Genomic DNA, 14,294 nt, shown 5'->3' with positions numbered 1-14,294 from the left:
TGTGTCTTGTTAACTGAGTATCAGTGTTATGTATGAGTACCTCTAGGTGTTTGTTAATCCAGCTGTTACTTTGATGTTATTTTATGTATTATGATTTACTTGGACAAAAAGTGTACTTTGCTTATGTAACTTAACTCTATATTTAGAAACACAATCAACATACATAATTGGTAGGAAATGCAACTTTCATTACTTAGAAGATAAACCATAGTTCCACCTAGGACATAGCTTGCTAAGCTACATAAGATATACCTGGTAATACTAATATAAATAAAAATAGACCATCATGCATCCCTATTCGTTCCCCCCTGTGCCGGTTGGTCGTCCAGCCTGCGGACAACTCCGACAAGTGTGTCCTGGTTGCCTGCAGAGACCGCATCTCTTTGGCCGGTTTGGATCTGCATCATCCATGTTGGTGCGTATGCGAGTAGACCTCGGCCGACCATCCTTCGCACGCCTCATGTTCGGATCCGGTATAACTGTGGGACCGGCATACGGCGGTCAGAAGCCCTCCGGGATGGGAGGTGTGAAACCCATCTGGTAGACACCAAAAACAAAACTAAGGCGATAGACTTCGTGGACGTAAGGCTGCCAAGTAAAACGTGAATAAGCACAGCAGGCCAGTGCGTGAGGACATGGGAAATGAAGTGCTTGGAAGTATCCACAATCACAAGTCTGAGATCGTAGTGACACCCTGTAGCTACCAAGTGAGAACGAACCTGTCGCAGTCGTCTCGGCCACGGTGTACTCGGAGTTATCCCTGTCATAAACAGTCACCGTGAAGCACCTGGCCGTCTTCAGGTTGGCCTCGATACACTTGACTAGGTATTGACTGAATTGTTGTCCGGTACCCATCTGAGCCTCGTCCTCCGTCCCCTTACGGACAAATAGCTGCGCAAGCTTTCCGTATGTCGCCTTTACCAGTGAGCACACAGGGAGGTTCCTTACCCCCTTCAGGATTGAATTCACACACTCAGATATATTGGTGGTCATGTGCCCGAATCTGCGACCCTCATCACAGTATTGTGTCCACAACGAATACTCAATTCGGTTCGCCCAGTCACACATTGCCAGATTCTCAGAGCGCAGAATGTCAAACCAGTAGTCGAACTCCACTTCGGTCTTCACATAGGCCGCATTCACAAGAAGCCTCCGGGCATCTTTCCCCTTGAAGGTGAGGGCAAAATTCGCTGCAACGTGCCGAATGCAAAATGCCCGGTATGCAGCCGGAGGTAGCCATCCACCATCGGGAGCCTCGAGTGCTGCCTTGATGCCGTTATGTCTATCTGAAATAACTAACAGTCCTGGCTGAGGTGTCACGTGCTGACGGAGGTGGGAGAGAAAGAACGACCACGACTCAGCATTCTCACCCTCAACTAGTGCGAATGCAACAGGGAGTATGTTGGAGTTCCCGTCCTGTGCAATCGCCACAAGCAATGTTCCCCCATACTTTCCATATAGATGGGTGCCGTCAATACTCACTAATGGCTTGCAATGACGAAATGCCTCGATACAAGGGGAAACGTCCAGAACATCCTATGAAAATAAGCCTGAGTCTCGTCCACCTCTCCCCCAACTTGAACAGGGCAAGTCCTGATGATTGCTACAGTTCCAGGCATCGTCAACTGAATTCCTAAGACCCACCGAGGAAGCTCGTTGTATGACTCATCCCAGTCCCCATAGATGACTGCAACGGCCTTCTGCTTCGCCATCCACACCCTCCTATATGTAGGCTTGAACCCAAAGTGTGCGGCCGTGGCATTTAGAAGCACCTTGATGTTGACGGATGCGTCGGCCTTAACCATTGGCATAATGAATGTCGCTATCACATGGTAGTCCAAACTCCTATGGTCGCTGGAGATGGAGGAGGCGAGACAGGTATGCGGTCCGTTATACCGCTTGACTTCCCAGATGCCCTTCCGTTGCCGGAGGCTCAACCGAATCAACCATGTGCACCCATTCCCAAACTCAGAACACTTTCCGACATACCTGCGATAGTCAGACTCAACTACCTTGTACTGTACCCCTCTGCGGATGCTGTAACTCTTTACACTCAACAGCGCCTCATCTTTATCCTGAAATTGTTGACCATCCTGGAACTCTGTCATACCGGCAGACCCTTCCGTATCTCTAACGCCAAATCCAGCAAGCTGTCCAGGATATTCGTCCTGCCTAATGGCATCCAGGTCCAACGATGAAAAATGGGGTGGGTACTGCTGTGTGCCAGAACTAGATCCACCAGTAGCCCTTATCGGATCAATCCCTCCAACATCATCGCCGCTATCATCAGCAATCGTCTCCGGCTCGACATCATCGTCATCTGGAGCATCAAACAATCCCTCTCCAACACCAGCCGGGGGAGGACACTGTACTTCGGTCGGAAGATGTTCCCCATATCCAACCTCGTCTCCAACATTGCCGCAGAGATCAGCAGCGAACGATGGGGAGGCGGCGGGCTGGATCGGTGGCTCATACACTGGAACAGAGGTTGAAGCAACCGCAGGTCTCAAGCTTGAACCGGCCACCGTGGCTATATTGTTGGCAACCCGGTTCGACCCACCCGAGCTGGATACCACGTCAACCAACTTTGCCAACAGCTCTGGTGTCCTCACCTCGGGAAACTGCCGACGAGAAAGAAACATGACCTGCAAGTCCTCATCACTGCCGATCGTGAAACAGTCATACTTCACCGTATCATGGAGCACCGTGATAGAGAAAGAAACATTTATACTTTCGATAGAGCTCACTAGCCATCTCAACTCTTTGTTGAGAGCAACACGAGTTCACAGCATATATATAGAGCTCCGCCTCACACTAATTCGAATCAACTCCATTCGCACCATATATATATAATTCGAATTAACTAAATTCGAATTACAAATTGTAAGTAATTCGAGTCAACATCTCTCGAACTACACATAGCGTCACACTTTCTTCGTAATTCGAATTTACTTCTTTCGAATTACTCTTCACTAATTCGAAACTAGTTGTTTCGAATTACTTGTATTGCATGCATACACGTAATTCGAGTTTATTCAATTCGAACTACATGCAACTCTAATTCGAATCATATAGATTCGAATTATATAAATATTTCCTTCTGGTTGAATGCTGTATCGAAATTCAGTTTGGCTTATTTACGTAACACTTCTCCTCCAATGGCTTAATTAGGTTTTTTACCCATTTAATTTTGTATGATTTGTTTCTTTAAAAGTAACCTCTCAATTACCACTGATACTGTACAGACTTAATTTAATGAAAAATTTTATAATTTTGTTGATGTGTTCTTTTTACATACTATCAGAAATTCATGGAAATAGATATGATCAAAACAGTAGACGTGAAGAAAATGTAACTGGTTAGTATTGTACTTTTTTTTCTTTATATATTTAGTATTGTGACATAATTTTATTAGGTAAATAAATTTATAAAAAAATATTATTTTATCCTTATATGTTAGTATATTAATGTATTCATAGTAAACATTAAGTGTGAGTATAATTGGTGTTAAAAATTATTTATTTAAGATCATTACAAGAACCAATTATAAAAAAAGAGTTCCAGTGTCTAACAAAAAAAAATTTAAATCTATACACAAAAAAAAATTATAAAAACCAATAAAATACTTAAAATATTTATTTGCCAATTAAAATGAAAAATATGTAAACTTTAACAAAAATAATAAAATAGGTAATTTAAAAAATTTTATATTTTGTTGAATCATTCTGTTATAATTCACACAAACATGACAAAATAAAATAATTAAATAAAATGTTAAAAAATTTATTTATTTAAGATCATTACAATAACCAATTATAAAAAAAGAGTGCCCGTGCCTAACAAAAAAAAATTAAAATCTCTATACACAAAATTTTTTATAAAAACCAATATAATACTTAACATATTTATTTGCCAATCAAAATGAAAAATATGGAAACTTAAGTGAAAACGAAAAAAAAATAATTTAAAAAATTTAATATTTTGTTGAATTATTTTATTATATAATTCAGACAAATTTGACAACATAAAATGATTAAATAAAATATATTTTAAGAAATAAAATAAATAGTAAAAATTAAAATGATAACTCTAGGCGAAAGCATACAAAATAAAAATTATTAAAAGTAATAGAATAAATAAAATATGAACCAATATTATCGTCATGTATTGTATTATTTCGACCAGTAATATCTAAACATTTAAAAAATATGAAACAAAACATACAAGCTAAAAAATTTGGCCAAAGACAAAAATTGTCATACCCTATATAAGATAATTAACTAAAAAATGCTATAAGACAATTGATGAACGGAGAATTTTATACAAAAAAAATTATGATATATAAAGAAAGTATTTTAAAAAAAATTTATTTATTTCAGACTCAAACTATATTGTATTGACTATTTAATCTAAAAAAAAATAATCCATGATAAAGATAGTGTTACCATATAAACAAAAATATATAATGGAACAAGAAAATAATAATCATTTAGAATAATATAATGTTGTTATATATCATAAGTTAGATTAACTTTGTTATAACAGTTTCGAATAAAAGGTTTTAAATAAAATAATTTTATTAAAAAAAGAATAAAACTATATTGCTACATAATAAATAATATTTCTTTATAATTAAATAAAAGAATAAAAAGATTTATTTAACGAATAAAAAACATCTTTAGAAAGAATAAAATAAAATATTTTATAATTAAAGTTGTTAAATACATCTGAATGACAAAATTTAAAAAAAATTAAAGTCAAACAACATCACAATATTATACAATGTAACAAAGTTAAAAAAAAAGATTGAAACATCACTTAAATATTTGATAGCTACTTATCTCTTTTTTATGATCACCACTATAATGGAAGTAATTCTTTGTATTTATAATCAACAAACAAAGAACTATTTTTTTAGTTGTTACAAAATTCATTATTTTATGATTTTCATTATGAATGTAACCAAATATATGTTAATTTAATACGAGTACAGAAATTAGACAAAATGTTCGAGAATCCCATAATTGTGCTCGAAATTTTCAAGAGGATGCAACAATAATTCGAACTCCGCTACCAGTCCCAAGAACATGTCATTACTATAGCGCACGTCTATTTTACCATGAGACGTTCGAGATGTGCTGTAATGGGAAAAAGTCTCTCTTCCCCAAGTAAATGCTCCTCAGGAATTACTTGAAATCTTCTTGGACCCTTCTGCAGAAGGAAACCATTTTAGGAAACATATTCGTGGATACAATCATGTATTTTCCTTCACTTCGTGTGGTGTGCACATAGACGAACAACTGGCTATAATAGGTCGTGATATATATACATTTCATGCTCAAGGCTCAATATATCACAGTATAGGGGGATTTCATCCGGATCAAGGCACGCGACCACGGTTTTTGCAACTGTACATATATGATACTGATCACGAGTTACAGAATAGGATGCTGGAGAACACACAACTACATGAAACATTAGTTTTCAAGTTACAACAATTGCTACACCGGTATAATCCTTTTCTCCATGTGTTTCGCCAGCTTGCACAACGGTCAGATGTACATGAGTGTAGTTTGGTCATTAGAGAGCGACCTGCTAATCAGCCACAATATAGTCTTCCAACTGCGTCGCAGGTAGCAGCTATAATTGTTGGTGATGACGTTGAAATAATGATTCGTGGGCGAGATATTAAGGTGCAAACTCATGCTGGTAGCCTACGAAGGATTCAGGAATTCGTTGGCTATTACGATCCACTACAATATCCTCTTCTTTTGCCATTTGGAACTCATGGATGGGATATCAATACCTGAAGTCAAAGTGGCGGCAAAGTATCATGCCGAACATATAATAGTTATATGCTCCAGGTACAAATTCCCATTTCCTACGCAGTATAGACTTCAATAAAATTATGCCAAAAAATTGAGCAATGTATCTAATCTTTTTTGCAAATTCTAAAAAATTTGTAGATCCGCCCCGATGATCATTCCACCGTATTGCAAGCAGGGCGACTACTACAACAATATGTTGTTGATAACTATGTGAAAATTGAAACCGGAAAGTTAAGATGGGTTCGAAATAGACAGAAGAAATTACGGGCTGAATTATACCAAGGTTTACAAGATGCTTTGCACACAGGAGAAACCAATGCAGGTAAATATTGTTGTATCTAATTGCTACTTCGAAAATCATTAAGAATTACCCCAAAATAATTATTAAAACTAATAATATTTCTCTATATATTTGTCTTCAGAAAATGTTGGAAGAAAAAGAACAATATTACCATCGTCGTTCATTGGTAGTCGTCGCGACATGACCCAACGATATGAAGATGGAATGGCGATTGTTCTTAAAGAGGGCAAGCCAGATATTTTTCTCACAATGACATGCAATCCATCTTGGACTGAAGTAACTTCAGAACTCAACCCAGTTCAAACTCCACAAGATCGTCCAGATCTAACAACAAGAATTTTTCGAGCCAAATTTGAACAGCTGAAAGAGGATGTCATTACTAAGGGTGTCTTGGGAAAGGTGAAGAGCTATATTTATGTTACTGAGTTTCAAAAAAGAGGGTTGCCACATGTACATATGTTGCTAATATTAGAAAACAATTACAAGTTAATTGATCCGGAGCATTATGATAGTTTGGTACGTGCAGAGATACCATCTAAAGAAGTAGAACCACACCTACATGATGCAGTGCTAAAACATATGATTTATGGTCCTTGCGGTACACTTGATCAATCTTCACCCTGCATGAAAAATGGCCAATGTAAACGCAACTACCCAAAAGAGTTCGCAGCAGAAACACGAAGAGGTGATGATGAATGGATTTTTGACGGTTTAGAATTTCACAAATGAAATCTTGTTGAAGTATAGTTTCTAAACCAACAATAATCCTTTCATGCAAAAATTTGTTTGTCACAAGTACAAACCCCTAAAATCTATAAACCGAAGTATTTAAACCTCGGGTCGTCTCTCAAAGCACTTGCAGGGTAGTGTTCTTGCTATTGGTTATGGACTTGTTTATTTGGGGTTTTGGATGAGGAATGTGAATAGTAAATGGTAGGAAAACTTTATTCACAAAATGGTCTTGGCAAGGTTTGGTTGTCAAGGGTCTTCATCATTATCACTAGCCACAAGTATGGTAGTTGCAAGGATTAATCCCACTTAGTCATCCTTAAATCGATTAACAAAGGAAAGTCAAGTGAGTTATATCAATCCTAGTCCATAAGTCCTAGCTTTCCACTAATTGGATTAATGAAGGCTAGAGTTAATGGCTATCAACTATCAATCAATTGGACACTAGTGACTCAAGAAATCCTAAGTTACCTTCTCAAGCCAAGAACATAAAATTCTAGTCTAAAATTCTTCCAAGCATTTAATCAAACACTTGGAAGGCACAAAAGAAAAGTATAGTCAATCACAACAAGAATGAATTCTAACTACAATTGAATGTAAAGAATTAACAACAATCAAGGAGATCACAATTATCATGAATTACCTCAAATTGTATTATTGAAAGAAAATAAAGAGAACAAGAGTATCATGATTACAAAACCTAGAAACAAAATAAGAGAAATTACAACAAGAGAATAGGGATAGAGAGAAGAACCAAAGTGTAGCAATCATCAATTGAAGGTGGAAGTAGAAGGAGACTTGAATTAAACCTAGAACTATGAGATCCTAATCTAACCCTAATTCCTATCCTAATTCTAGAGAGAAGAGAGAGCTTCTCTCTCTAACTCTAACTACTTCTAAAACTAAACTATGACTAATGATTAAAAGTAAAAGTAAAGTATGAAAAGTATGTTGATTCCCCTTCAATCCTTGGCTTAAATAGCATCAGAAATGAGTTGGATTGGGCCCACAAGGCTTCTAAAATCGCTGGCCACGTTTGCATTAAGTGGGTCATGTGCCACCATTGGCGCGTCCGCGTACCGTGCGCGTGCGCGCCCCTATGCGTGATGCAACTATGGCAAATCTTATATCGTTTCGAAGCCCCGGATGTTAGCTTTCCAACCCAACTGGAACCGCATCATTTGGACCTCTGTAGCTCAAGTTATGGTCAATTAAGTGTGAAGAGGTCAGGCTTGACAGCTTTTTGGTTCCATCATTTCTTCATGAGTTCTCAAACTTTACATGCTTTTTCTTCATTCCCTTAATCCAATCTTTGCCTCCTAAATCTGAAATCACTTAACAAACATATCGAGGCATCTAGAATCAAGGTGAATTAAATTTAGCTATTTTAAGTCCTAGAAAGCATGTTTTCACTCTTAAGCACAATTAAGGGAGAAGTTATAAAACCATGCTATTTCATTGAATAAATGTGGGTAAAAGTTGATAAAATCCCCAAAAATCAATACAAGATAAACCCTACAAATGGGGTTTGTCAGGTGACGACTCATATCCGCAATATAGGCGATGATTCGACACTCCAGTACAAATTAACCAAAGTGTCACGGTTGACAATAGATGGGTAGTTCCGTACAACCCTTGTCTACTACTAAAGTATGATTGCCATATTAATGTTGAGATATGTAGTAGCATCAAGAGTATAATGTATCTCTACAAATATTGCTACAAGGGTCCAGACCGGGTTGCAATGGAAGTTCACAACGGTTCTAATGTTGACGAGGTCCAACAGTTTGTTGATGCAAGATGGATTGCTGCTCCAGAGGCATGTTGGAGAATATTTAAATTTAACCTTTACCGAATGTATCCATCAGTGGAAAGGTTACAAATTCATTTTCCAAATCAACATCAAGTGAGCTTCTATGATCACCAAACCATTCCTGAAATACTTAATGATGATTATTTCTCTAGAACAATGCTCACTGAGTTCTTTGCCCTAAATCGTGAGGAGGACCAACAATCTAGGCATCTTTTGTACAGGAAAATTCCAAAGTATTACACTTGGCACAACAAGGAAAAGGAATGGCGTCGGCGCAAGACACAGAGGAGATCCATCGGTCGAATTTATACTGTATCACCTTCAGAAGGAGAAAAATTCTATTTGCGTATTCTGTTATCTAATGTCAGAGGACCAATCAGTTTGGGTGACTTGCTAACAGTGAATGGGGTCCAATATTCGTCCTTCAAGCAATCTGCTCAACACCGAGGATTGTTAGAGAGTGACAGTAGCATCCGTGAGTGTTTGGTTGAGGCTTCTGTTTTACGATTGCCATGTGCTTTACGAAGGTTGTTTGCAACCATCTTAATATTTTGTGAGCCTACAGATGTAAGAAGCTTATGGGATGAATTTTTTTCATATATGGTGGATGATTATCCGTCAACCAGCACCACAACAGCCTTAGTGTTCACAAATCGGCTACTCAGGGATATAAATGATATACTCCTTCAGCATGGAAAACAGATTACACAATACGATTTGCCAGTTCTAACTCATGAAAATGACAATGACAACTCGATACCCAGAGTTATCCAAGAAGAACTGTCTGTCGAAGTACCCCGGGAAGGCCTGTGTTCCGTAACAAGATTGAACAATGACCAGTCTAAAGCTTTCAAGTGCATTATGAATACAATTGATCGAAGAGAAAGTGGAGTGTTCTTTGTTGATAGGCCAGGAGGATCAGGCAAAACATTTCTTTACAGAGCTATAATTGCATAATTGAGAAATAAGGGTCATATTGTCTTGGTAACTGCATCATCAGGAATAGCCGCAACATTATTGCCTGGGGGTCGAACAGCTCATTCTAGATTTAAGATCCCAATTAATGCAGAACCATCATCCATTTGCAACATAAGCAAACAATCAGATCTTGCAAAGCTGATTAGACAAACAACGGCAATCATCTGGGATGAAGCACCTATGGCAAATAAAGAATCGGTGCAATCATTAGACCGCACTCTGAGAGATATATTAGCAAACGATATGCCATTTGGAGGAAAAGTGATTGTGATGGGAGGAGATTTCTGCCAAGTACTGCCTGTGGTACCGAAAGGTAGTAAGTCACAAATGATTTCAGCTTCTATAGTTAAGTCTCATTTATGGGCTTCCACTAAAATTCTCCATTTGCGACAAAATATGCGATCTTCTAATGATCATGTTTTTGCTGAGTATCTTATGCGCATTGGTGATGGAATTGAGCCCACCATACATGAAGACTTTGTACGGATACAAGCAAATATGGCAATTCCGTGGGAGGGTGAAATATCGTTACACAAGTTAATAGAAGAAATATTTCCAAACTTACAATCTCATGGGTGGGACGCTTCTTACATGGTAGAAAGGGCAATATTGACGCCAAAAAATCATGATGTGCAACAGCTTAATGATATAATTATCAACCAGTTTCCAGGAGAAGAACGAAATTTAGTCTCATTTGATGAGGTAGAAGGAGATGCTAATAATTTATATCAACAAGAATATCTTAACTTAGTTTCTACAGGCGGGTTGCCACCTCATGTGTTGAAGGTAAAAAGAGGTGCACCTTTGATGTTATTGAGAAACATAGACCCTAAGGCCAGCTTATGCAATGGTACAAGGTTACTATGTCGTGGAACTTTTCAAAACATGTTAGACGTAGAAATTTTAACCGGTCATCACTGTGGAAGAAGAGCTTTCTTGCCTCGGATAAAACACAAAACAACAGAAAATTCAGGACTGCCATTTATACTTATCCGGAAGCAATTTCCTGTAAGGTTGAGTTTTGCAATAACAATAAACAAATCACAAGGACAGACCATTCCTAAAGTAGGGATCTATCTCCCTAAACATGTATTTAGCCATGACCAATTATATGTTGCTCTGTCTCGAAGTATTTCTCAGTCAACTACAAAAATTTTAGTCAAAGAAGGAAAAATAGATGGAACAAGTGGAGAATTTACCAAAAATGTAGTTTTCAAAGAAATATTGTTACCTTCCCCACAGGTAATTTATGTTCTTAGTAAGTATCTTCTTGGTACAATTCAGTCTATATATAATTTTAATCTTTAAATCTTTTTCATTGATATATATCTTTGTATACAAACTTCAATTTATTGAGGACTAACGACTTATATTTTTTTAATAGACAATTTGATTTCAAAGGAACTCATCAATATATGCCAGGAGATAAAGACAACGAACTTGAACATTTGTTTTATGCAACAGGTATGTACTAATTATCATTAACTAAGACATACTATATATATACTAGAAATATATTAACAAATATCAATTACAGGAAGAAGGATTCCAAAATCTCTGGAGTGCATGGAAAGATGAGCAAGCAATTGCATCAATCAAACCAATAGACAATAAAGTAATTTTGTAAATTAATTACTGTCGAAATTGTATTCAATATACATACTTCTATTTCTATGTTAGTAATCATAATCATATGTTATCTAATAGGTTCATTCCCTTCAAAATTATTCTATTGGTTGGGGAGGAACGGTTAAAACAGACAAGACCCAATTCTGGAAGATGATAAAAAAGGAAATACTGCTCCAACAACATACAAGGTAACACAATCATCGTAATCAGAATATTATCGATATGCCTATTATCTATCCCCTTCTATGTTCTTCTTTTACTAATAAAAAATGAAAGAAAAAAGTGTATGCCTAAAATATTAAAAGGTTACTCTGAGGTTGTAACGAAGATTATGTTTCTCATGTTGAATAAAGTTACAAAAAATAATTTTAAACTACTGATAATAAATTAAATATTTTTCTTTTTCCAGCAACAAACTCATAGGAGCGGAACCAACTGATGTTAGTAAAGAACAACATTGCAGGTACCTATCATTAGATTAAGAAACCGCACAAAATAGAGGTAATATCGGATACTTATAGATTTGAATGCTCTACAGAGGGTTTAATGGCTTCTTTTGTTGTGCATGTGTAGGAAATCCAACCTCAAACAAGAAATTTCAATTTTGCAGGTTTTATATTTTTTATTGTTAACTTTTCGTTCAAATATAATGAAATTTGTATTGGCATATGGTATATTTTATTGATTTCTAAATTTTGTAGTTCTTCAAGGCTCAAGAATTTATTGATAAGGAGATGTATGAGGAATTGCTAAAGATTTTTTCTCGGTACAAATTCAGAAATTACTTTAGATTTATTTTAACGTTTTTACTTATAGTTTGATATATAATCACAAAAAAAAGACATAATTATTTTTCTTCTTTACACTTTTTGTAGGCACAAGAAAGATTCTTCAAATACAGATCCGTACTTTGGCTTACCACTAAAAAAAAAGTCCCTAAACAAAGAAAAAAGTGACTTTTAAATATGGCTCATATTTTGTAAATAATAGTATTTTTCTATTTATTTTTATGACTTTGAGTTAGATAGAAGAAGATAAAATAATATTGTAATAATTATTTTATGAATTATGTTATTTGTAGATTTGTAGATAGGTGATGTATGTGTTCATTATAATTAAATCATTTTCATATTATTACTGTTTATAGATAGGTAATATATGATTATTTTAATTTGAACATTTTTATATTATCATTGATTATTCTATATTATTATTTTTATGTTATTCGAATTTAAAATTTTAAAATTCATTAAAATAATTAACTTTAAATTCCATAAAAAAAAAAGCGGCTGAACAGGCACTAGTGCCTGTTAAGCCGCTAGTATATAATAATGTTAAATAGATGCATACATTTATTTTCAAAAGAAACACTAGTTGAATTAAGCAACATACACAGCAAGTCAAATTGAAGTACTTGTCTTGTTGATTGCTTGTTTCATTTTATAGAACAAAAATTCATTCTACGTGTCAATAGCACCAGGCAAGCACCAATGTACACAATCTACAACCTTAACATTCTTATTATAAATAAGGCCATATTTATCAGGATATGCATCAGGCCTCAATGACGTTGCTTCACTTATATCTATCAAACCAAAGTGCAACCCTTTTTTTTCTAGCTTCCTTTTCTGCTTCTCTAAATTCATCCACTTGAGCATGATGCATTGCTTCCAAGAACTCCCCATTGTTATAGCCTTGTGTTTCTTCTTTTGTAAATGGTCTTGTCCTGTTGCAACTCCCACCTTCATTACACTCTCCATGCTCAAAGTATTTTGCAGATTGTGACACTAAAAAAGTCAATCCTTTGAACATTTTAAGGTTTATGATAGTTCTAAAAGATGTCTGAAAAGCCTTTTTGTAACCATACAAGTTAATGTCTTGTACTTTACTTACTCCTTGTTGGCCTCCAACAATTTGACCATTCTCATAGAAAGTCAATGGTCCATAGAACCATTGTCCTGTTGAGAAAATCACATAATCAAAATTTGCAACACTGCTGACCCAAACATCATTTGGCTCATCAAGATAAAGGCTTAATAAATTGTCAAATGCACTACCACGAAGATCAGCACCAGTAGCTTTAACTAAAAATGGAGCCCATAATATTGTAAGAGTGAAATTGTAATTTGAACTGTCACTACAATCAAATCAAAATAGCAATCTTTGCTAACTTAGTCTGCTCATTATGTCGTTCCAAATGGTTAAATAAGTTGTTAATGTAGCAGGGTGAGCATCGTGTCTCAACTAGTTTCTGTTGAGCAAAACAAAAAAGGATCATCATATTTTCATAAAAAATAACGAACTATGTTCATTTATTCATGTAATCAATAATGGGATACCTTTTTACCCATTTGAGTGTGTCGTCGGCCGGTTTAGGGATTGGTTTAGTCGAGCACCGTGATAATTTACACACGCAATATTCAGCCGGCAATCTGAGTCGTAAAGTCTTACAAAAGAAGCTGGTAAACTGCAGCCAAATAACGTAAATAATAGCATTATATTAAATTCCAATTGATGTAAACTTAATCATTGGACGCTATATGGCACAACAATAACATTCTTATGTATCCAGAAAAATAAGAAAATATTGGCCACAAAGATTATAGCCTGTTTCATATAAAGATCAAACCTCACAATTTTCCTTTTGTAACCATCTATGAATGAGATAAAAAACTGACTCATGAAGACATAGCAGCAAATACGTAATCCAACCATCCAATACCCTATCAAAGCGACCATCCAAATTGTACAAAAGAAGTTACTAACAACCAATGAGGAGGAGCACAGCCATCAATTACAAACACACCAAAAACAACCACATATCATGTACGGTCTATCAAAACAAATTATCCCAAACTTCCTGTGTTAACATCATCTATCAACAACGATGCCAATATTAGAAACTGATGTAAAATACAATAAATAAACCCATAATCACATTTAGTTTGTACAAAACAGCATACCACACAAGTTGCACCTCAAGTGCATCAATCCTTTCCTTATATCCATACAGCAT

General features: G+C 35.9%; 1 protein-coding gene and 1 pseudogene across 1 annotated transcript; one reads left to right on the top strand and one right to left on the bottom strand.

Moving 5' to 3' along the window:
* Positions 1 to 5,447: 5,447 nt before the first annotated feature.
* LOC107610384 (uncharacterized) lies at positions 5,448 to 12,375 on the top strand. The gene is made up of 10 exons (XM_088495282.1): positions 5,448 to 5,693; positions 5,967 to 6,150; positions 6,251 to 6,645; positions 8,510 to 9,593; positions 9,672 to 10,435; positions 11,357 to 11,466; positions 11,688 to 11,741; positions 11,852 to 11,888; positions 11,980 to 12,044; positions 12,360 to 12,375. The coding sequence occupies exons 1-10, from the start codon at positions 5,448 to 5,450 to the stop codon at positions 12,373 to 12,375; spliced, it is 2,955 nt and encodes a 984-aa protein (XP_088351408.1).
* A 303-nt stretch (positions 12,376 to 12,678) lies between these two features.
* Positions 12,679 to 14,294, bottom strand: LOC148547084 (protein trichome birefringence-like 19 pseudogene; annotated as a pseudogene).

This window comes from Arachis ipaensis, chromosome B8, assembly GCF_059453495.1.
Source record: "Arachis ipaensis isolate K30076 ecotype BB chromosome B8, ASM5945349v1, whole genome shotgun sequence".
NCBI classification, from domain to species: Eukaryota; Viridiplantae; Streptophyta; class Magnoliopsida; order Fabales; family Fabaceae; genus Arachis; species Arachis ipaensis.
Note: the sequence above shows the minus strand (reverse complement) of the source record. Positions and strands in the feature narration are given on the sequence as shown.

What these genes read in the sequence shown, in the direction of transcription:
- LOC107610384 (XM_088495282.1), top strand. Translation starts at nt 5,448, where the DNA reads ATGCTGGAGAACACACAACTACATGAAACATTAGTTTTCAAGTTACAA. An exon ending in TGCCACCTCATGTGTTGAAG is followed by an intron (nt 10,436 to 11,356) that starts GTAAAAAGAGGT and finishes GTTATCTAATAG; the next exon opens with GTTCATTCCCTTCAAAATTA. An exon ending in CTGCTCCAACAACATACAAG is followed by an intron (nt 11,467 to 11,687) that starts GTAACACAATCA and finishes TTCTTTTTCCAG; the next exon opens with CAACAAACTCATAGGAGCGG.